This window comes from Ctenopharyngodon idella, chromosome 2 (assembly GCF_019924925.1).
Source record: "Ctenopharyngodon idella isolate HZGC_01 chromosome 2, HZGC01, whole genome shotgun sequence".
In the NCBI taxonomy this organism is placed as follows: Eukaryota; Metazoa; Chordata; class Actinopteri; order Cypriniformes; family Xenocyprididae; genus Ctenopharyngodon; species Ctenopharyngodon idella.
Genome location: NC_067221.1, coordinates 33,066,514 through 33,087,802, shown reverse-complemented (window position 1 = coordinate 33,087,802; position 21,289 = coordinate 33,066,514). Strand labels below are relative to the sequence as shown.

Sequence of the window (21,289 nt, the reverse complement as noted above, 5' to 3'; positions counted from 1 at the left end):
GCAGAGACACTCAATGAATGCATGATTTATGATTAATTTTTTTACTAGAATTGGACTGTACTTAGTCTCTATTTTTGTGAAACAATGTAAAAAAAAATGCTTTCAATTAAAATAATAAAATTCAAGAATGTAGAGGTAAATAAAATAAAAATCACTATATATATATATATAAACGGAATACATTAAGAGATAATATTTTATCATAATAGACTGATATAAGATTTCTGGTCCGTGGTCTTTATCCGTGTGGCTCCTCCCTCCGGTAGGTGACGCTGTGAGCGCGTCAACGCAGTACCACGTGTGTTGCTTTTCGTGACACGCGTCCGCTGCTTGTTTCGGCCCTTTCGCGTGCTGTGTAGCGGAGTCGCGTACGCCGCAATCATGGCTCTGTACAACTTTAAAAAGATTATGGTGGTTCCCACCGCTAAGGTAGGAAATTAACGACGTGTTTTTACTCGCATATGCGGGGTTAAATGCTGTAGAAAGTGCTGCTGATGTTGCCCGTTGCTGTTAATAACGGACATTGACGATATGTTGCTCGTGCTGTACACACGTGTGCGCGGTGTCGAGCCATTTAACTTTTAATGTGTTGTATTTTTACTTATTCCATTACTACCAACGTGACTTTATTGCTGTCATATGTGAAAATGAAGAACGAGTGGTTATGGGTTTAAAACATCTGGAGATGAATGAAAAATTAATGCGGTTGAGATCTTTGGTTGATTAATACGGAAATAAAATTTTAGATCAGCTTAATTTGAAGTAACTCAGTCTGTGATCACTTTACTTTTTGTGTCCATTTGTTGTCAGTAGTTGAATTAAACCATTAGCCCCAAATGTGTGCCAGGGTTCCTGTGGTCATGGAAAACCTGCACTTTTTAAAGAAATTTTAAAAATAATATTTCTATTCCTGGAAAGTTAATGCAAATATAGTGGAAATTTATTTTTTCTAGTTGTATTTCATTGGCTAATTGATGTTTGTGAGTGCAACCTTTATACAATTATTTAATATTGTTATTTATTAGTGTACCTATTATGTAAAATCCTTACTCCTTAAGAATCCTTTGGATCATGGAAAGTCATTTGCCAAAATATGTGGGAAGCTTGTTGTTTCAATAATGCTACTCAAAGCTTTTTTTTTTATTGTAAGAAGTAATAAATCAAACATAAACCATTTTCTTGTTCACTTCTCTTCATACAGGACTTCATAGATCTGACTTTATCCAAAACCCAACGAAAGACTCCCACTGTTATACACAAACATTACCAGATTCACCGAATAAGACATTTCTACATGCGCAAAGTCAAATTCACCCAGCAAAATTACCATGATCGACTGTCACAGATCCTCACTGATTTCCCCAAACTAGACGTAAGTGTCGCACAAACTTCACAACACACGGGACAAAGGTTACACATGCTGATCCTCCTTAATCATCTTAGATAAATGACTTCCTATGTATCTCTCTCAGGATATCCATCCCTTCTATGCTGATCTGATGAATGTGCTGTATGACAAAGATCATTATAAACTGGCCCTTGGTCAGATCAACATCGCCAAGAACCTCATTGACAAGTGAGTCTGTTTGGTTTATCATCATCATCATGCACATATGGTCTTTAGCTTTTTTCTTTTTTTTTGTGGTTGATTTAGATATAAATAAATATATTTGCTGCTCATATCTGTGGGTGTATGAAATTCATTTAACTAAGTAAAACTGTGTGTCTGCATTTGTAGTGTTGCTAAAGATTATGTGCGGCTCATGAAATATGGAGATTCGCTGTATCGCTGCAAGCAGCTGAAACGGGCCGCCCTGGGTCGCATGTGCACCATATTAAAGAGACAGAAACAGAGCCTGGAGTATTTAGAACAAGGTACAAACACTTACATCCACAAATATTTCCCAGCATGCCAGACTGTTTTCTGGTGAACAGAAACACAGACCTTTGATAGATTATGTTGTACGGTTAATGAATCATTACTTAAATTGTACAGGTCATACATTTGGGGTCCTTAAGATTTTTTTTTTTTTTTTTTTTTTTTTAATTCTTTTATTCTCACCAAGGTTGCATTCATTTGATCAAAAATACAGTAAAAAGTTGTAATATTGTGAAATATTATCTTATCTGAAATAGTCTTTTGTGACTGAATGTCACTTTTGATCAACTATAGAATGGTAGTGTGTACTTGTGGAGTAATGTTTGGCTTTAGCCATCAAAGCATAAATCTAAAATAAAAAATAAGCACAAACTTTTACATCTAATGCACATAGTAAATGCGTATTTATTTTACTGTAGTGCGGCAGCATCTGTCCCGTTTACCTACTATTGACCCGAACACCAGAACCCTCCTGCTGTGTGGTTACCCCAACGTCGGCAAGTCCAGCTTTATCAACAAGGTTTGTTTGTGCATGTGAATGTAGGTTAAATGTCAAATCTGTGTGCGTTGTAGGGTTGTGACAATAGAAGATAGCCAAAGATATTAAGTTGTTATTATTCTGCTATTAATGTTACAAATCATTTGCCCACCATTTCATAATTTCATAGCACATCACCACATAAACGACATGCTGCAAGGATAATAAGAGCTTAGATAGATTAGCTTGCTTACTCATTGACAATGTTTTAATAACATTTTAGGTCTATTATACAATGAATTAAATTACATAATAACAGTCTATAATTGGTCCAAACACTGCAATAATCAGTCAAAAATGAAAATTAAGAGCAGCTTTATTTCAAACAATGACTTTCAAAAGCAACTTGTTTAACACAAAATACTTTTTTTGCTATGTATGGGCCACAAGAGAAATATTAAGAAACTAAATTAAAGGGTTAGTTCACCCAAAAATGAAAATAATGTCATTAATTACTCACCCTCATATCTTTCTACACCTGTAAGACCTTCGTTCATCTTCAGAACACAAGTTAAGATATTTTTAATAAAATCCAATGGCTCAGTGAGGCCTCCATTGCCAGCAATAAAAAAACTGGCAGTTTGACATGCGATCCAAACCACTGATACGAAACAAAAGATTTGAAGCAGTGTTTTGAAATCGGCCATCACTAGATATTGTTGAAAAGTCGTTATTTAGTTTTTTTGGCACACAAAAGTATTCTCGTCGCTTTATAATATTAAGATAGAACCACTGCAGTCACATGAACTGTTTTAAATATGTTTTGAGTACCTTTCTGGATCTTGAGAGTAGGGCTGGACGAGTATGACCTCAAATCAAAACCTCGATTAATTTAACATTTTACCTCAATTATGATTAATGAACGATTATTATGTTTGTTTGTTTTGTTTTTTTGCCCTCATAGTTCACTTACAAGGTTTGTACTGTAAATATGCTTGACCATTAAAGGTGGGATATTTTTTCCTATTGAAAGAGTGATCTGACATAACAGCTCACTTTCAGCAGTTATTTTATCTATGGTTCGTAACATTTCTTACAGATTTCTGCTCGTTGTAAATCAGATAAAAGATAAATTAGTACAGTACCAGTACGAGTGATTGCGTGTGTGAAGTAGTCATACTGTCTCTCTATTAATTGTGAAGCTGTGGGTTGTAAATAGTTACTTCAAAAGTAGAAAAATATATGCTATAATAACTTTCGAGTTTCTAAGCTTCTTTAGTTATAAATCACTGGACTGCGCTGACAACTAGTTTCTGCGTTCCTCTCTGTGCGCGCGATCTCCACGTTTTGTGCAGCTACTGTTTGTATGAGTATTCGCGCCACAATGCAGCTGCGCGAGCACTGTAGCTCGATATAATACACATCCGATCGTCTAAAATCGCTTGAATGTCCAAACTGGCGAACCTTAAACAAACACATACAGCTGACAAAGTGTATGTGTGCTCGTGCACCGTCTCTGTGTGTTGACTCGGCGTTCACCAGCGTGTGGACAGGACGGGGTGGAGTCACGTGGCTACACGTGCGGTAGCATGTTTTTAAGTGGGAAGTATTAACAGGATTAAAAAAACGAAATAACCGACATGGGAAAATTACGTCGGTTAGGGGTTCTGAATTTCGGTTTCGATTACTTTGATTAATCGTCCAACCCTACTTGAGAGGTTCGGTGACATTGCTGGCAATAGAGGCCTCACTGAGCCATCAGATTTTATTAAAAATATCTTAATTTGCGTTCCGAAGATGAACGAAGGTCTTACGGGTGTGGAATAAATGACATGAGGGTGAGTAATGAATTACATTATTTTAATTTTTGGGTGAACTAACCCTTTATATACCATTATCAGCATATGCTGAAGTAGATTCATCTCTTGTCGTCTCTGAGAGAACATGCGCTCTTAATGCTCAGTCAGTTTTTAATGTCACAATCTGTGGTGAATAATTGATTGGGGTTTAAGACTTATTCACCTGTATAACTCTTGGGCAAAGTTTGCATATTGCTTGTGTGAAATCCACTGGCTTGTCTTCATGGTTTACTACTGAAATATTTCCAATATTGCGATGTGATATTTTCTTTATCACTAATTCCATCTTTGCTCGCAAAATGATAGACAACGATTCACATTTCGTGAGTGTCATTTCCTGTGATGAAGTAAAATAATTAAACAAATGAGTAAATAAACAAGTCAATGAATGAGCAATATGCCTAAGTAGAAAAGGCCTCCCTACACCACAATATTTTTGTGTATCGGTGGTCTCACATGCTGATGATAGGAGAGTTTGACTATGAGGAGTATTGCCCAACACTAGTGCGTTGTTTTTAATGTTGTTGTTTTAATGTGTGTACAGGTGACCCGTGCTGATGTTGAGGTCCAGCCGTATGCCTTCACCACCAAATCTTTGTTTGTGGGTCACATGGATTACAAATACCTGCGCTGGCAGGTGAGTGTTAGAAAAATATATGGTTCCCGGACAACATTTAACTGAACTGATTTAATATTATACAAATGTTCTACCATTTTATATAATAAAAATGTTCCTAAACTGATGTTTTTACCTGATATTTACGGGTCTGTGTTTGTAGGTGGTTGATACCCCTGGTATTCTGGATCACCCTCTTGAAGAAAGGAATACCATAGAAATGCAGGCGATCACTGCTCTGGCTCACCTGCGTGCTGCTGTCCTCTACGTCATGGATGTGTCAGAGCAGTGCGGACACACGCTCTCACAACAGCTAGAGCTGTTCAACAATATACGGCCATTGTTTGCCAACAAGGTATGCACACATACAAAGATGTAAACTTAAATGCAGTAAAACAACATATAGTTTTGTTGGGCTGAATGATGACAGTGATTATTATTTATGTAATGCAGCCTCTGATCGTGATGGCCAATAAGTGTGATGTGAAGAAGATCAGTGAACTCTCGGAGGAGAATCAGGTAAATGACATTCTGATTCTTCTTATACAGGGCAGGAATTCCTGGAGCTGAAAGAAACCTAAAGGGATTAATTCTATAATTCACTCACCCTCATCTCATTCCAAACCTGTGCTGTTTTTCTTTCTCAATGAAACAATAAGAATTTTGAAGAATCTTCACATTTGTCTCTTTAATGCAGTGACAATTCATAGTGAACTCATCTGTTAAGCTTCAAAAATGTTGAAAAAGTAGGTCCATATGATTTGTGCATTATATTCAGAGGCTTCTAAATTCCCATGATAGCTTTATGTGAGAAACAGGACAAAATTTCCTGACAGGTGAACTCAAGAACCTGTGAATCAATTTTCCAAAGAATCAAGTTAAAAAAAAAATTGTTCATGAAATGTACACTACTGTTCAAAAATTTGGGGTTAGTAAGATGGGGTTTTTTTTTTCTTTTATTAGCAAGGACTCTTTAAAGGGTTAGTTCACCCAAAAATGAAATTTCTGTCATTAAGTACTCACCCTCATGTCGTTCCAAACCCATAAGACCTTTTTTGGAACAAAAATTAAGATATTTTTGATGAAATCCGAGGGTTTCTTAACCACATATAGGCAGCAACGTCATTGCACCTTTTGAGGTCCAGAAAGGTATTAAAGACATTGTTAAAATAGTCCATGTGACTATAGTGGTTCAACATTAATGTTATGAAGTGACGAGAATACTTTTTGTGCGCAAAAAAACAAAACAAAAAAAAAACCTATAACACGGAAGCGCTGCACTGCGTTCAACAGCATAGGAGAATGACGGAGAGAGAAGAAATTGTTGAATAAAGTTGTTATTTTTGTTTTGTTTTTGCGCACAAAGTATTCTCATCGCTTAATAACATTAAGTTTGAGCCACTGTAGTCACATGGACTATTTTAACAGTGTTTTTAATACTTTTCTGAACGACAAGAGGGTGAGTACTTAATGGCAGAAATTTCATTTTTGGGTGAACTAACCCTTTAAATTGTTAAAAAGTGACCGTAAACGCATCTTTTCATTAAAATATCAGGTTTCTACAAAAATGTTAAGTAGCACAACTGTTTTCAACATTGATGATAAAAGTTTCTTGAGCACCAGAGCAGCACATTAGAATGATTTCTGAAGGATCATGTGACACTGAAGACAGGAGTAATGATGCTGAAAATTTAAATGGATTATATTTTAAAATGTATTAAAATAAAAAAGTTTTTTTAAATTGTAGTATTTCACAATATTACTATTTTACTGTATTTGATCAAATAAATGCAGTCTTTGTGAGCACAAGACTTTTTAAAAATCTTACCAGCCACAAACATTGGTAACACTTTATTTTACAGTGTCATTGTTGCATACATTACATATAGCTACTATTATAATAACTATAAATGATGTATAATTACATGCAACTAACCCTAAACCCTAATCCTAAACCTATAGTAAGTACATATAGTTACTTAATATTACTCCGTACTTAAATGTATAATTACAGTGTAACAAAGACACCTTAAAATAGTGTAACCCAAACTTTTTAATGGTGCTGTTCAGACTACGTTATGGTGCTTTTTGTTTTTTTATGACCTTTTGGTGTGTAGATTCTCCTTTTGTGTTCCACAAACAAAATAACAGCATACAGATTTGAAGACCGTTTTCAGTTTTAATTTAACAGAAGTTTTATGATAATCAGTTTCCCCCCCCATTACGTGTCACTATGCTAGATCTCATCTCAAACAGTTTAGAGTTTGATAGACGTTATAAGAGAATGTTGTACCTGCAACTTGAGACTTCCTGCATCGACACTAAACTGAGCTCCGTGTGTGTGTAGAAAATCTTTGCTGATATCTCTGCTGAGGGGGTCACAGTGATGGAGACGAGCTCTTTGACAGAAGAGGGAGTGATGCAGGTGAAGACTGAGGTAAGACCAACCAATCAGCTTCACTCTCTCACATATGCTTATTGAAATCAGCCAGTTAGCTTCATGGACCAGTTTCTAGAGTAGGAGACTTTTGTAGGCTGATATAGATTGGTGGTTTAGATGATTTGTGTTTTGTTTTTTTATACAGGCATGTGATCGGCTGTTGGCACACCGTGTGGATGCAAAAATGAAAAGCAAGAAGGTCCATGATGTTCTGAACAGACTCCACTTGGCAGTGCCAGCCAAGAGAGATCAAAAGGTACACGCTCTTTGCACTTTTAAACCATTGTCCGCTTGGTTGTAAGCTTATTGCCTTAAAAATGCTTCCAGAAAAACGGTGTGTTTGTAAAAGTTTATGATTTGGTTTGTGCAGGAAAGGCCTCCATTTATTCCCGAAGGGGCTATGCTACGTAGGAAGGCGATGGAGACGGATGCTCCCAAACGCAAACTGGAGAGAGACCTGGAGGTTGAGCTGGGAGATGATTACACACTTGATCTACAGAGTAAGTCATAAACACACACATACACATGTACATAAAATATACACACTCCAGACATGTCTGAAAAAATGTTGTCGTTTGTGTTCAGAATACTGGGATTTAATGAATCCAGAAGAAAAGCAGGATAAGATTCCTGAGATTTGGGAGGGTCACAATATTGCTGACTACATCGACCCAGAGATCATGAAGGTATTAAAACAAATCCATAACCCATTAAATCACGTTTCAGGACTGTAACCACTGATAATTCAGTCCCTCCTGAAATTCAGTAGGGAATAGTTGTTCTTGTTTTGTTTTGTTTTTTTTTTTTTTTACATGACAACATTTATTTGGTTACATCCTTTTTTAAGAGGACATGTTTTCAATTTCTGTCCTTTCTCTCATTCTCAGAGGCTGGAGGATCTGGAGCAGGAAGAGGAGCTGCGTGAGAAGGCCGGAGAGTACGACTCTGAGGAGGAGAGTGAGGATGAAGAGATGAAGGAGATCCGACAGCTGGCCAGGCAGATTCGCGAGAAACGGAAGCTGAAGATTCTCGCGTCCAAAGAAAAAGACACACAGGGACCCAGAATACCTCGCACGGCCAAGAAGGTCTACAGGCTTATTTTTGTATACATTTAAATTATAGCAAGTAGTTTCATATTGGATATTACTTTAGGTTAAGTCTGTAATTGTTCAGATGAAGCACTTTTAATTTTTATTCTAGAGTTTTTAATATGAAATATTTGTTGTTCAACAGCCTATTAGATTGTTTTTTTGTTTGCAATTGATTAGTTTGCTGGTTAAAAATGGGTTTATTTGAATGGTCTATGTGGGAATGCAGGTGGATAGAGCGACTCTGGAGAAGGAGATGGCTGATCTGGGTTTGGACATGACTGATAAAGATGATGTAAGAACCTGTATACTTGAAGCTTTTCCATTGCTTTGTATCTCTGTTGGTAACACACTTGATTTTGTATACCATTTGGTCATGGTGATTGGTTTCTGTGTACACTGAACTTTTTTGTGTTCATCTTTTGTCCCTCTAGAGCCACTATGCTCAAAGATCTCGCTCTCTGGTTCGAAAGAGGAAGAGGGAAGTCTCCGCACCACCGCTGTCACGTACTCGCAGTCAGAGCGCCTCAAGACCACCAAGGGACCAATCAGGAGTCAGAGATGCCAAGGTCAGATTCAGAAACTGCCTGTATTCATTTACAAGACAAGTCATATAGTTGGTTATAGAGAAATATCTTGCATATGTTGCTTAAAGGACAAACATGTTCATTTGACTGTCTTTCATTTATTCCAGATGTTGAAGAAGGTGAAGACCATGATGAAGAGCTCACAGAAGGACATGAACAGGCAGGGAAGGAAGGGTGAATCTGATCGACACGTGTTTGATCTCAAACCTAAGCATCTCCTTGCTGGAAAGAGGAAATCTGGTACCACCAGCCGCAGATAAATGCAGCCTTATTCATTTACATCTGACTTGTGTACTCATATCTGTCCTTATGCCATTATTAATAAATATTTGTTATATTCTCTACTTTAACTAATTTTTTCTGATGCAGGTGATAATACACCTGTAAAAACAAAAGAGTGATTAGTTATTGAAATGTTTGTAATCACATCATTCTGATATCATGCAGAATAATGAAATGTATAGGATCATGATTTAGAACTCATTTACAAAACAAATTATCTGAAGCTGTTTTTTTGCAGTGGGAGTCAAATAAACCTACCAAAAAAATATTGAACCTTAAATTCATGTGTGAAATTGATTCTTCAATTTGAATCATGGTAGTAATGTTTGTCTTTCTGTGTGGGATGAAATGTCCAGTGTGTGTGTGTGTGTGTGTGTGTGTGTGTGTGTGCAAGGGAGTTAATAAGGTCTGTGAATCGCCCTGCTTTTTCTGTCTGTCATTATTAAATTAAAGTATTGTTTTAATGATTTATTCTGGAGAAAATGGTTTTCCAGCAGGTTAAATTGTTTAAATATTTAATGCAATATTTTGTAATGTATATATCTCATAGTTACCTGTGAATTCAGTAATCAGACCTTTGATTGCTAATAAGTATATTTATTAGCAGTTTACAGTTTATGATTAAGTTGTAACAATACAAAAAAAAAGTCTACATGTGACTTTTATTTTGACAAAACATCTGCGCGAAGCCCCCCGGAAACGACATCAGCCTCCACTAGCAACATTCTCAAAGCGTTTACATCGTTTCAGACATTAAATCAAAACAACACAGCACAGTCTCACTTTACCGACAACGAAGGCAGCTGTCACCGTAACCTAAAGTTGTACTGCAACGCACACACTTGTCCGTGGGACCTACAGGCGGCCCAAACGCAGAGGAGCGCGAAGGATGGCGAATTACCGGGCGTTTCACACCCAGCTCGCGACCATCATGGAGACGCTGACTCGTGCGGCGGTGGCAGAAATCTGCGAGCTTGTGGACGACGGCTACGCCGTTTTACACATCGAGATCTCACGCCATCAGAAGGAGAACGAGGAGCTCCGACGGAAACTGCAGCTCATAGAGTCTATAGTTGCGGTGCGGGGGTACAGCGACGAGACGACGGTAGCGCGAGACGGTCGGTGTGACAGTAGTGCTCGCGAGTCACTAGTGGGCAGAAAAACGTCCGGAGGCGGAGAGTCCACCAGCCGGGGTGCAGTGGCAGAGGTTAGATGACCATTTGTTTTAGTGTGTGTTTTTGTGATTGTAGTGGAAGCAATATATATGTGCGCGTGTCTGTGTAAAAGCGATTATTTTTTGTTATTGATCGGATTCCAGGTGCGCGAGTTTCGCGATGAAGGAGATTTGATCCAAATGCAAATCAAAGAGGAGGGTCTCGAGCAGCCTCCGCTGGGAGGTGAGTATCCTGGCCTCATTCTTTCATGCATTACCATTTAAACGATCTAACTTAAAAAAAAATGTGCATGCCATGTGTTGCGATTCAATTAGGAAAAAAAGTGTTTAGACACTTGTTGCTTCTAAAAACATATTTACACTTTACATTAAGATTACATATATTGTCTTGTAAATTATGTCAGTTGTTGGTGCATAAGGTAAAACAGTTAATAGGATTTTTTTACATTAACATTTTTTACGAAGATGATAAAAATGTATGATGGGGACATGAAAATGTACTGCATACTAGGAATGAGCCTGAATGTCCATTTCTACCCCTTTAAAATGAGTGTGATGTGTTCATACTGACAAGTCAAATTTATTTTGCACTTTATGTAATACAGACTATAATTTATATAAGCAGCTATATAATTTCAAAGCAGCTTCATGGTAATAAATGTGAATAACTGTATTAAGTTCATAAATTATGAAACAACTTCAATTTTAGCTCTACAGAAGACAGTAGTGCCATTATTCAGGTCAATGTTGATTCAGTTCAGTTCAATAAGTGTCAGTTTTGCAGTTCATCAATTATGAAACAATGTCAATTTGAGCTGTAAAGCAGCTGTGCAGAAGACAATAGTGTCACTATTCAGCTCAATTCAGTTCAGCGTTGATTAAATTCAGTTCAGTAGCCGTATCGATGTTGCTGAGTTCATCCATTTTGAAACGACTTCAATTTCAGCCCTTAAGCATCTCTGCAGAAGACAATAGTTTCATTATTAAAGGGTTAGTTCACCCAAAAATGAAAATTCTGTCATTAATTACTCAGCCTTGTGTTATTCCAATACACACCCATAAGACCTTCGTTCATCTTCGGAACACAAATTAAGATATTTTTGATGAAATCCGATGGCTCAGTGAGGCCTGCATCACCAGCCAGACAATTAACACTTACAATGCCCAGAAAGCTACTAAAGACGTATTTAAAACAGTTCATGTGACTACAGTGGTTCAACCTTAATGTTATGAAGCGACGAGAATACTTTTTGTGTGTCAAAAAAACAAAATAACGACTTTATTCAACAATATCTAGTGATGGGCGATCTTAAAACACTGCTTCATGAAGCTTCGAAGCTTTACGAATTGTTTGTTTCAAATCAATGGTTCGGAGCATGTATCAAACTGCCAAAGTCACGTGAACCATTGAAATTTTGAAACACTTATGACATAACGAAGCCTCGTTTACTGAAATCACGTGACTTTCACGCTCCGAACCTCTGATTCGAAACAAAAGATTCGTAAAGCTTCGAAGCTTCATGAAGCAGTGTTTTGAAATCGCCCATCACTAGATATTGTTGAATAAAGTCGTTATTTTGTTTTTTTTGGCGCACAAAAAAGTATTCTCGTCGCTTTATAAAATTAAGGTTGACCCACTGTTATAAACTGTTTTAAATACGTCTTTAGAAGCTTTCTGGGCATTGTAAGTGTTAATTGTCTTGCTGGTGATGCAGGCCTCACTGAGCCATCGGATTTTATCAAAAATATCTTAATTTGTGTTCCGAAGGTCTTACGGGTGTCGAGCAACATGAGAGCGAGTAATTAATGACAGAATTTTCATTTTTGGGTGAACTAACCCTTTAAGCTCAGTTCAGGTTTTCGTGTTTGCACCCAATCTTGTCAGTACAGTTAGAACGATAATATTTTCTGAATATTAATTGTCTTTTAAGCCCCAACTGAGCAAGCCAAAGGTGTGTCAAAGCAGCTTCGTGGTAATAAAGAGGAAACAGTATTAATGTTGCAAAGTTCATAATTTAAGAAACAACCTCAATTTCAGCCATAAAGCAGCTCTACAGAAGACAATAGTGTCATTATTCAGCTCAGTTCACTTCAACAACAGTGTAGTTGTTGCTGAGTTCATAAATTATGAAACAGCTTCAATTTCAGCTATAAAGCAGCTCTTTAAAACAATAGTGTCATTATTCAGCTCTGTTCAGTTCAATGTTAATTCAGTTTATTTCAGTAATAGTGTCAGTGATGCAGTATATCAATTATGAAACAACTTCAGTTTCCACTATAAAGCAGCTCTATGGAAGACAGTAGCATTATTATTCAGCTTAGTTCAGTTCAGGTTTTTGTGTTCTTATCTGATAGTGTCAGTACAGTTAGATTGATAAGATAGATTAGATTGATAGATTGATTTTCCGAATGTTAATTGTCTTTTAAGCCCCAACTGAGCAAGCCAAAGGTGACATACGTATGCAAATTGCCTTGTATTGCAATTTTCTATGCAAATTATTACTTTTACTTTTAAGTAATTCATAGTTTTTGGGTTTTTTTAACAAAATTTTACAGTAAGATTATATTGTTTTGTAAAATATATATATTTTTTCCATATGGTAAAAGCAGCCAGTGAACGGGGACATGAAAATATACCCAGAATGACCCTGAAAGTCCATGTGATGTGTTCATACTGTTTGTTTCTCAACAGATGAGGATGACGATGAGGACGAAGGTGAAAGTGTCTCAGCAGTAGCTCACGACTCTCCTAAACTAGATGTTGCTGAGCTCTCAGGACAGGACTCTCACACACTCTCACACTCCCCTGACCATGACACACACTCTCATACGCTCACATTTGCAGACACACACTCTGGCGCCGATGAGTCCCAGCACTCCAGCGTCGACTTGTCTGCTTCGGATAACGCTTCCTTCTCCCTTGCTCAAACCGTGTCGGATACTCGCACTTCCCATCTCCATCGAGTGTTTCAGGAAGACTTGTGTGCGAAGAATGACCTGGACCCGGTATCCGATTGGGCCGCACACTCTGTCCGTAATACACTCACACACTTGCAGACCTCACCACAGAGGATTGGTGGGTCAGACTCTTTTGTATCCCATAATTCTCCCTTGTTTGCGGCACAGCGGCTCGTTGCTCTGGGTAACGTCTCAGGACTGGGTCTCTATGGGCGGCTTGGCGCTCTACGAGGAGGCGGAGCCGGCAAGCGACACTTCATCTGCTCGATCTGCGGGAAGAGTTTCACCACATCGCAGAGTTTGGACACGCACATGCGCATTCACACTGGAGAACGGCCGTATCGCTGTGAGCAGTGTGGGAAGCGTTTCACGCAGTCTGGACACCTCACAGCTCACCAGACTGTCCACACCGGAGAGAGACCGTACGAGTGCACCCGCTGTGGAAAACGATTCGCAGGGAAACAGTACCTGCGCATACACACCAAGAAACACCACCCTGACTTACACGCACTCTCTCAAATACCGACTAACACACAGCAGGACACGTTACCCTGAAAGATACACACGCTCACAACAGAGAATGCAGGACATCATTTTTGTAGTTTTTTTGTTGTTGTTGGGAAGTGTCCTGCGACCACTGAAAAGAGTTTAAAATAAGACATTCAGTATGCCAGTTTCAAGTGTAATTTTGCAGTGGTCAGGCCCTTATTTTAACTTTTAACAGATCATTATTTTGCAAAAACTAAAGCAGTGAGATGCATTATATACATACTGCAGGGAGACTATGTGGATTCAACAAGCATACACTAGAAAGTTGGTGTGAGCACAGGTTTTTGTTAATACCTTCAACATGAAGTACGCAATTTCACCTGAATAGCAGATGTACATAAAGTGTACAGGATATGTTGTTTATAGAGTTTATGATCTAAATTAGATATAGATTATACATATATATTTGCAGCTAGTCACGGCAGAAACACTAACTGGATTTGTCTGTTGTATTTAATAGAAATAAAAGGTTATTTCAGGAATTTTGTCTCTCATTTGTAGCTAATAGGGCATTATCAATGTTGTAGATGTGTTGGAAAAGAAATGCAGATTATTCTGTGTAATATGACAGTATTGTGATGTTACAGTGAGGAAAAGTGTATAGTACTGACTGAACTTTACTAATTAATATGTATTTTGAAAATGAAAATTTTAAAAACAGGACAAAAAGACCATGTTGAAAACTTTTTGGGTTTTATATATATATAAGAAAATAAATTGTTTTACATACAAATAAGTAGTTTCTATATATATATATAGAAACTACTTATCATTTGTATGTAAAACAATTTATATTCTTAAAGTCACAGAAGATGCCTAGAGCAAAAATCCAATTGTGTCCATGATCAGAATCGGAAAGAGCTTTATTGCCAAACGTACTTGCACACACAAGGAATTTTTCTTGGTAAGTGACGTAAAGCTTCCAGTGCACACCTCTAAATACAACAAGAACATACATCATAAAATCAAAGAATAAAAATATGAAGTATAAAGACACAGGATAAGTCAAAATAGGCATATTTACAGATATGAACATATTTACAGTTTCTAGAATTACGGATAATAAATAGGAGTGAATTAATAAGATATCGCACTAAACATTGGGAGTATTGTGCTAAGAGGGGCCTTGGGAGGGATTTAACTATGTGGGATGAATTGAACCTGTGGGAAGAATGTTACAGTGCCTAGTGTTCTGAGCCGCCAGCCGGACGGCAACTGTTCAAAAAATTTGTGGCCAGGGTGACTGGAGTCTGTGATGCTTTTACCTGCCCTTTTCCTTTCTCTGGAAGGTTCTGGAGTGTGGGCAGGAGAGTACCAATAATCCTTTCAGTATTCTGGACTGTCCGTTGTAGTCTTCTGATGTCTAATTTGGTAGCTGAACTACACCAGACAGCTATTTAAGTGCATAGAACAGTCTCTATGATGGCTGAGTGTAACTGGGTCAGCAGCTCCAGTGGGAGGTTGAACTTCTTCAGCTGGTGAAGGAATTACAACCTCTGCTGGGTCTTTTTCACAATAGAATCTTATGTTGAACTCCCACCTCAGGTCCTGAGGGATGGTAGAGCACAGGATCATGAAAGTCTTCACGGCGGCCACAGTGCTGGGGTGTTCTTCCTCAAGTCCACTATCATCTCCACTGTTTTGAGTGTGTTCCGCTCCAGGTTGTTGTGACTGCACCAGACAGCCAGCTGTTCAACCTCTTGTTTGTATGTAGATTCATCATCATCCTGGATGAGGTTAATGAACACATCCCTGTGGAGCGGCAGTGCTGATTGTATGGGTTGAACTGAAGTCCACAAACAGAATCCTTTCACAACTCCCTTGTTTGTCCAGATGTGACAGGATGTAGTGCGTCATCCATGGACTTGTTTGCTCGATAAGAAAACTGAAGGGTGTCTAGCAACGGTCTAGGGATGTCCTTCAGGTGGGCCAGCACCAGTCTCTCAAATGACTTAATGACCACACATGTTAAAAGGATAGTTCACCCAAAAATGAAAATTCTGTCATTATTTACTCCCCCTCAAGTTGTTCCAAACCTGTATAAATTTCTATGTTCTGCTGTACACAAAGGAAGATATTTGGAAGAATGTCTGTAACCAAGCAGATCTCGTCCCCCATTGACTACCATCGTAGGAAAAAAATACTATGATAGTCAATGGGGGGCGAGATCTGCTTGGTTACAAACATTCTTCCAAATATGTTCATTTGTGTTCAGCAGAACAAAGAAATTTATACAGGTTTGGAACAACTTGAGGGGGAGTAAATGATGACAGAATTTTCATTTTTGGGTGAACTATCCCTTTAAAGCAACAGGTCTGTAGTCATTCAGTCCTGTGATCTTGGGTTTCTTTGGGATGGGGATGATGGTGGAGCGTTTGAAGCAGGAAGGGACTGGTGTGCAAATATTTACAAGAAAAACTAGGCATAAACTACATGAGAAAATAACAACCCATTCAAGCTAATAAAGAAGACGTATTACCAATATACAATCATGAGAACAATGATGGTCATATGGTATGTAAATGGAAATGGCTTACATATTGTTACTGTCAATGAATATTCTTCTAAATTAATTCTTTTATTTATTTACACAAGAGATTGTTACTCTAAAATGACATTTATCAAAATGACTTAAGAATTTGTTTAGAAAATAGAACTCAAAACTTTTACTGATACGGTTACCTTGGTCACACAAAAGTTGGCATCTATGAATACTCTAGGTACACACTGGAATGATCATTACACATAAAAAGTAAAGGAAAAAGCTTGCAGACTAGCAACAAAAGACATTTACTGACATAATATTATACAAATAATATATTGATATTTTTAATTAATTAGCTAGTGTAATGTCACTGATGAATAAGGCATGTATAAAATTAATGTAGGCTCCTATGCTAAAAAAAAAACATCATTACATTACTACAGACATTTCACCAGCGCAGCTGAGCATGTGCCGAGAAATCCTGATCGGAATCCTGAACCGTGCATAAGTGGAGATGCAACAGGAACCGATCCTCACAGTGTTCAGAACTGTTTGACCCGATAGTGGAAAACACTGAATGTGTAAAAGGTCTGTAATCTATCATTCTGAATCACACAATTTCACTTGTGCATTATAGTAAACCCAAAACCCAGGATAGAGAGGTTGAGTGAATGTGGTGTGGACTCTGTGAATGAGGGTCATTGTGTCAGAGACGCTGTAGAAGGACAGAGTTCCTGCACTGTGATCCACATACACTCCTATTCTACAGGAGCTGGAGACTACAGGGAGTGAAGTCTGTTTGTAATTGTAACAGAATAAGCAACTGGACTCAGAGCAGGACAAACTCCAGGACTGATCATTATGTCCAAATCTACACTCATCTCCCCACCACTTCCTGCTGATGCTCTTATATGACACTGATATATCCACCACACCACTCCACTCAACCTCCCAGTAACAGCGTCCACACACACTCTCTCTACACAACACCTGAGACAAATGAGTAAATCTGACTGGATGATCAGGATGCCGCTGGACCTTCTTCATGGTTGTAACCACTCTGTTCAACTCAGAGAGCCTGAGGTATTTATGAGCTGAATCTGAATCCAGGGTGAACCGCTGGTAATCTGAAAACCAAACACATTTCAATCAGTAAATCTTAGCGACAAATATTATCTCAGTAAATAAGCTTGTTGTTTCATGTTTTCATTAATGAAAAATGTGACTGATGATGTGCATCCATGCAATCATGAATAATACTTACACAAATCAAATTTCAGCAGGGTTATTGAGTTAACCTAAATATTTATTAAAATGATTTAATTATATTTTAGAGACCTGTCTGTAAAGTTTTTGTTATTTCCAATTCTGTTAAATCTTTGATCTTTAGAATGTGTACCACATGTAAAATGGAGTTAGAATTTGTTTTGATAAAAACAACTGTTTTGGCTTTCTCTCCATCCTCTCTTTCTGTGTGTGCGCTTATGTTTACATTAAAAAAAAAAACTTACATTGTAGGAACTCATTCCTGCTCCTGTATTCAGGGGTGGGAATCACCTCAATGTATCTCACTGTGGAAACCATTAGACATCTTTAATGTAAGAATATAAATTTTTATCCACCTGTATTAATGCAATGTGTTGCAGGACTACTTGATGTTTATCATATTGACATTTAGGACAGTAAATGCATGTTTCAATACTTTACCTATTCTACATAAGTTTTCTTTCTCCTCTTTAAAAGCATGCTGCAGTTTATCTTCCAACTGAGAGACAAAAGTTCTTAAATTATCAAAAGAAAGACAAGAACTGACAGTGATGCCGGACAAGTTTGTAGATCCAGGAGGGACAGCGAGAGACTGGAAACTCTACACAGACACAAAAACAAACAGCAGGAAAATCAGAAAATCAGATTCCTACTACATAAGATCTTCTTACTTCCTAAAACTGAACATTCTATTTTTCAGAACTTTGTTACCTGGAGGAAATGGATGTGACCTGTGTGTGAAAGCTGCTCCAGCTCAGCATCTCTCCTCCTCAGATCATCAATCTCCTGCTCCAGTTGCTCCAAGAGTCCATCAGCTTGACTTATAAGAACCTTTTCCTGGTCTCTGATCAGCTGTGTCACCTCAGAGCGGCTTCTCTCAATGGAGCGGATCAGCTCAGTAAAGATCCTCTCACTGTCCTCCACTGCTGCCTGTGCAGAGCGCTGTTAGGACACACAGAGAGAGACGCATTAGAATCAGCTCTTACTGGTCCCTCACACAGCCTGTTCCCCACAGTGGGCTTCAGTGGGACTGGAAAGAGCTCCAGCACTGGCTCCTCACTGACTGATTCTGCTCTAAACTCACCTTGTGAGACTCCACAGCCTCTCTCAGATCCTCAAGCTCCTTCTGTCTCTCCTCGATTATCTGCTGGTATTTCCTCTGGGTCTCTTCCAAGTGTTTCTGTAGGACAAATAAATTACAGTAACACTTGTGTCTGACTGTCTGTTAAGAACATGTGGGATTTCTTAAAGGGTTAGTTCACCCAAAAATGAAAATAATGTCATTAATTACTCACCCTCATGTCGTTCATAACACTGCTTCTTGAAGCTTCAGAGCTTTACGAATCAAATCAGTGGATCGGAGCGCCAAAGTCATGTGATTTCAGCAGTTTGGCGGTTTGATACGCGATCCGAATCACTGATTCGACTCAAAAGATTCATAACGCTCTGAAGCAGTGTTTTGAAATCGGCCATCACTAGATATTGTTGAAAAAAGTCATTTTTGTTTTTTTGACGCACAAAAAATATTCTCGCCGCTTTATAATATTAAGATAGAACCACTGTACTCACATGAACTGATTTAAATATGTTTTTAGTACCTTTATGGATCATGAGAGAGGGAGTACCATTGCTGTCTATGCAGGCCTCGCTGAGCCATTGGATTTAATCAAAAATATCTTAATTTGTGTTCCGAAGATGAACGAAGGTCCTACGGGTGTAGAACATGAGGGTGAGTAATAAATTACATTATTTTCATTTTTGGGTGAACATATGGGTTTCATATCTACAGTGCAAAGATCATCCACAGTCAGCAGAAAGCACGGCAATGGCACCGTTTGAAGAAAAAAAAAACATATTATTGATACCTGTTTCTCTGTCCTCCCTTCAGCAGGTGATACGGTATCATGTGTTTTGTGTTCATTCGCCATGCATAGAATGCATACACAGATCTGGTCAGTACGACAGTACATTTCCAGCAATCTGTCATGTTGAGGGCAGATCATCTCCTGCAGTCTTTCAATGGCATCAGTCATTTTGTGTCGCTTTCTAGAGTGAAATTCCTCGTGACGATCAAAATGGGTCTGACAGTAAGATTCCAGACACAGCAAACAGGACTTGATGGCTTTGTTTTTGTCTCCAGTACAGACGTCACACTCCACATCTCCAGATCCAGCGTAACACCGAGCAGGACGAGCAGCTTGTAGTTTTGTCTTCTTGAGTTTCTCCACCACTTCAGCCAGCATGGTGTTTTTACCTAAAACAGGTCTTGGAATGAAGGTCTGTCTGCACTGAGGACAGCTGTAGACTTTCTTCTGATCATCCTGATCCCAGCAGTCTGTAATACAGCTCATACAGTAACTGTGTCCACAAGGAATGGTCACTGGATTCTTCAGTAGATCCAGACAGATTGAACAGCTGAACTGATCCTGAGCCAAAGAAACACTGGATTCTGCCATTTTATTGCATGCGCTCACAGACAGAGATAAGCTAACAACAGCTAAACGTTTCGGTCGCCTGTACTGGTTTCCTGTAGTAGTTTCCTGGTTCCGTGTTTAAGGGTACGTTTACACGACAACTAAAAACTAGTGATGTTACGCACAGCGATACGTCAACGAGTCCGACGTCGGTCTGGGCTGCTGGGCAAGACTGCTGCTCTCTGTAAACAAATACAAGTAAACGGGGAGCTTCCTTTCTTCTGGACAAAAAAACAAACAAAAAAAACAATAACGTTTACATTTCTCAACCTATTTATGATCTTCGTTAAGTACGAAAAAGGTTCTGCTTCTCAATTACTCAGAATATCGCTAGTTAGAGCTTGAAAATTATTATCATAAGGATTTGTGAAAACTCACGCTTGTTAAGCAAAGATTTGGTTATTTTTTCTTGGTTAATAATTGTGGAGACGTCCCTAATGTAATATAATTAAATATACATTCACTCTGGAAATGTCCTCTCTCTTCAACACCGTCATTTTTGCCTTTTCTCTTAAATCACGTCATGTCACATGACAATTTCAAATAAATGTGAAGATAATTTGCAGCTCAAAACCTTATCTGAAGCATTTATCTTAAGGCCATTTTCATTTAATATATTTCTAAATGTATTGCCCCCTAACTTTTAGCAGTTTAACACACACGTGTTTGTTTTATTATTCATACCAAAACAATAAATGTCTTTATAGAAATGTTATCGAAAAAAGACATGGACAACATTATGTTTAATTGTGTCTGGTATTTAAAAATGTGTTTTATTTGGCTCTAAAAAAGTTAAATTTAATGATCTATAAGCTTTTAACAGATTTCTTTAGTAGACTAATTAAATAAAACTAAAATGTCAGTACACCATAGCTATGCAAATGAACAAGATCAATGCATTTATTTTCATATAGAGAAAGATTGGGCTTAAAAGATTCCCTATCCCGTGTCTCCCTGTAGTGGAGAACATTAATATCACAGCTTGGACCCCTAATTATAAGATAATCCTTAAAGGTAGAGTAGGCAATTTTCAGAGAGGCTAGCAATAACGAGCTAGCTTTGAAAGCATAAGATCCCACCCTCCCTTCAGAAAATCTCCAAAGCCACTCGTCCTTCAAAACACAAACGCATACAACAGGGAGCAAACAAAAGCG

At 38.1% G+C, this 21,289-nt stretch overlaps 3 protein-coding genes across 3 annotated transcripts; 2 read left to right on the top strand and 1 right to left on the bottom strand.

Moving 5' to 3' along the window:
- Window positions 1-261: 261 nt before the first annotated feature.
- On the top strand, window positions 262-9,509 carry gtpbp4 (GTP binding protein 4). Its single transcript, XM_051861819.1, has 16 exons — window positions 262-429; window positions 1,202-1,372; window positions 1,473-1,576; window positions 1,739-1,875; window positions 2,299-2,399; window positions 4,761-4,853; window positions 4,996-5,187; window positions 5,286-5,351; window positions 7,180-7,269; window positions 7,418-7,528; window positions 7,643-7,772; window positions 7,858-7,958; window positions 8,160-8,357; window positions 8,590-8,655; window positions 8,795-8,929; window positions 9,055-9,509. Exons 1-16 carry the CDS (start codon window positions 382-384, stop codon window positions 9,205-9,207), a joined length of 1,896 nt encoding a protein of 631 aa, XP_051717779.1. The 5' UTR covers window positions 262-381; the 3' UTR covers window positions 9,208-9,509.
- Window positions 9,510-9,824: 315 nt separating this feature from the next.
- Window positions 9,825-14,392, top strand: si:dkey-7l6.3 (B-cell lymphoma 6 protein). The gene is made up of 3 exons (XM_051861918.1): window positions 9,825-10,436; window positions 10,548-10,626; window positions 13,096-14,392. The coding sequence occupies exons 1-3, from the start codon at window positions 10,119-10,121 to the stop codon at window positions 13,914-13,916; spliced, it is 1,218 nt and encodes a 405-aa protein (XP_051717878.1). The 5' UTR covers window positions 9,825-10,118; the 3' UTR covers window positions 13,917-14,392.
- A 2,075-nt stretch (window positions 14,393-16,467) lies between these two features.
- Window positions 16,468-20,597, bottom strand: LOC127495206 (tripartite motif-containing protein 16-like protein). The gene is made up of 6 exons (XM_051861911.1): window positions 19,527-20,597; window positions 18,746-18,841; window positions 18,373-18,603; window positions 18,103-18,262; window positions 17,907-17,966; window positions 16,468-17,522 (listed from the first exon to the last, which is right to left on the bottom strand). Exons 1-6 carry the CDS (start codon window positions 20,115-20,117, stop codon window positions 16,996-16,998), a joined length of 1,665 nt encoding a protein of 554 aa, XP_051717871.1. The 5' UTR covers window positions 20,118-20,597; the 3' UTR covers window positions 16,468-16,995.
- Between the last annotated feature and the right edge of the window lie 692 nt (window positions 20,598-21,289).

Coding starts and splice junctions, on each gene's coding strand:
- gtpbp4 (XM_051861819.1), top strand. CDS start 382: ATGGCTCTGTACAACTTTAAAAAGATTATGGTGGTTCCCACCGCTAAG. Junction 1,373..1,472: donor CTGATTTCCCCAAACTAGAC/GTAAGTGTCGCA, acceptor TATCTCTCTCAG/GATATCCATCCCTTCTATGC. Junction 5,188..5,285: donor GGCCATTGTTTGCCAACAAG/GTATGCACACAT, acceptor TATGTAATGCAG/CCTCTGATCGTGATGGCCAA.
- si:dkey-7l6.3 (XM_051861918.1), top strand. CDS start 10,119: ATGGCGAATTACCGGGCGTTTCACACCCAGCTCGCGACCATCATGGAG. Junction 10,437..10,547: donor GCCGGGGTGCAGTGGCAGAG/GTTAGATGACCA, acceptor ATCGGATTCCAG/GTGCGCGAGTTTCGCGATGA. Junction 10,627..13,095: donor CGAGCAGCCTCCGCTGGGAG/GTGAGTATCCTG, acceptor GTTTCTCAACAG/ATGAGGATGACGATGAGGAC.
- LOC127495206 (XM_051861911.1), bottom strand. CDS start 20,117: ATGGCAGAATCCAGTGTTTCTTTGGCTCAGGATCAGTTCAGCTGTTCA. Junction 18,604..18,745: donor AGGCTGTGGAGTCTCACAAG/GTGAGTTTAGAG, acceptor GTGTCCTAACAG/CGCTCTGCACAGGCAGCAGT. Junction 18,263..18,372: donor GTCACATCCATTTCCTCCAG/GTAACAAAGTTC, acceptor GTGTCTGTGTAG/AGTTTCCAGTCTCTCGCTGT.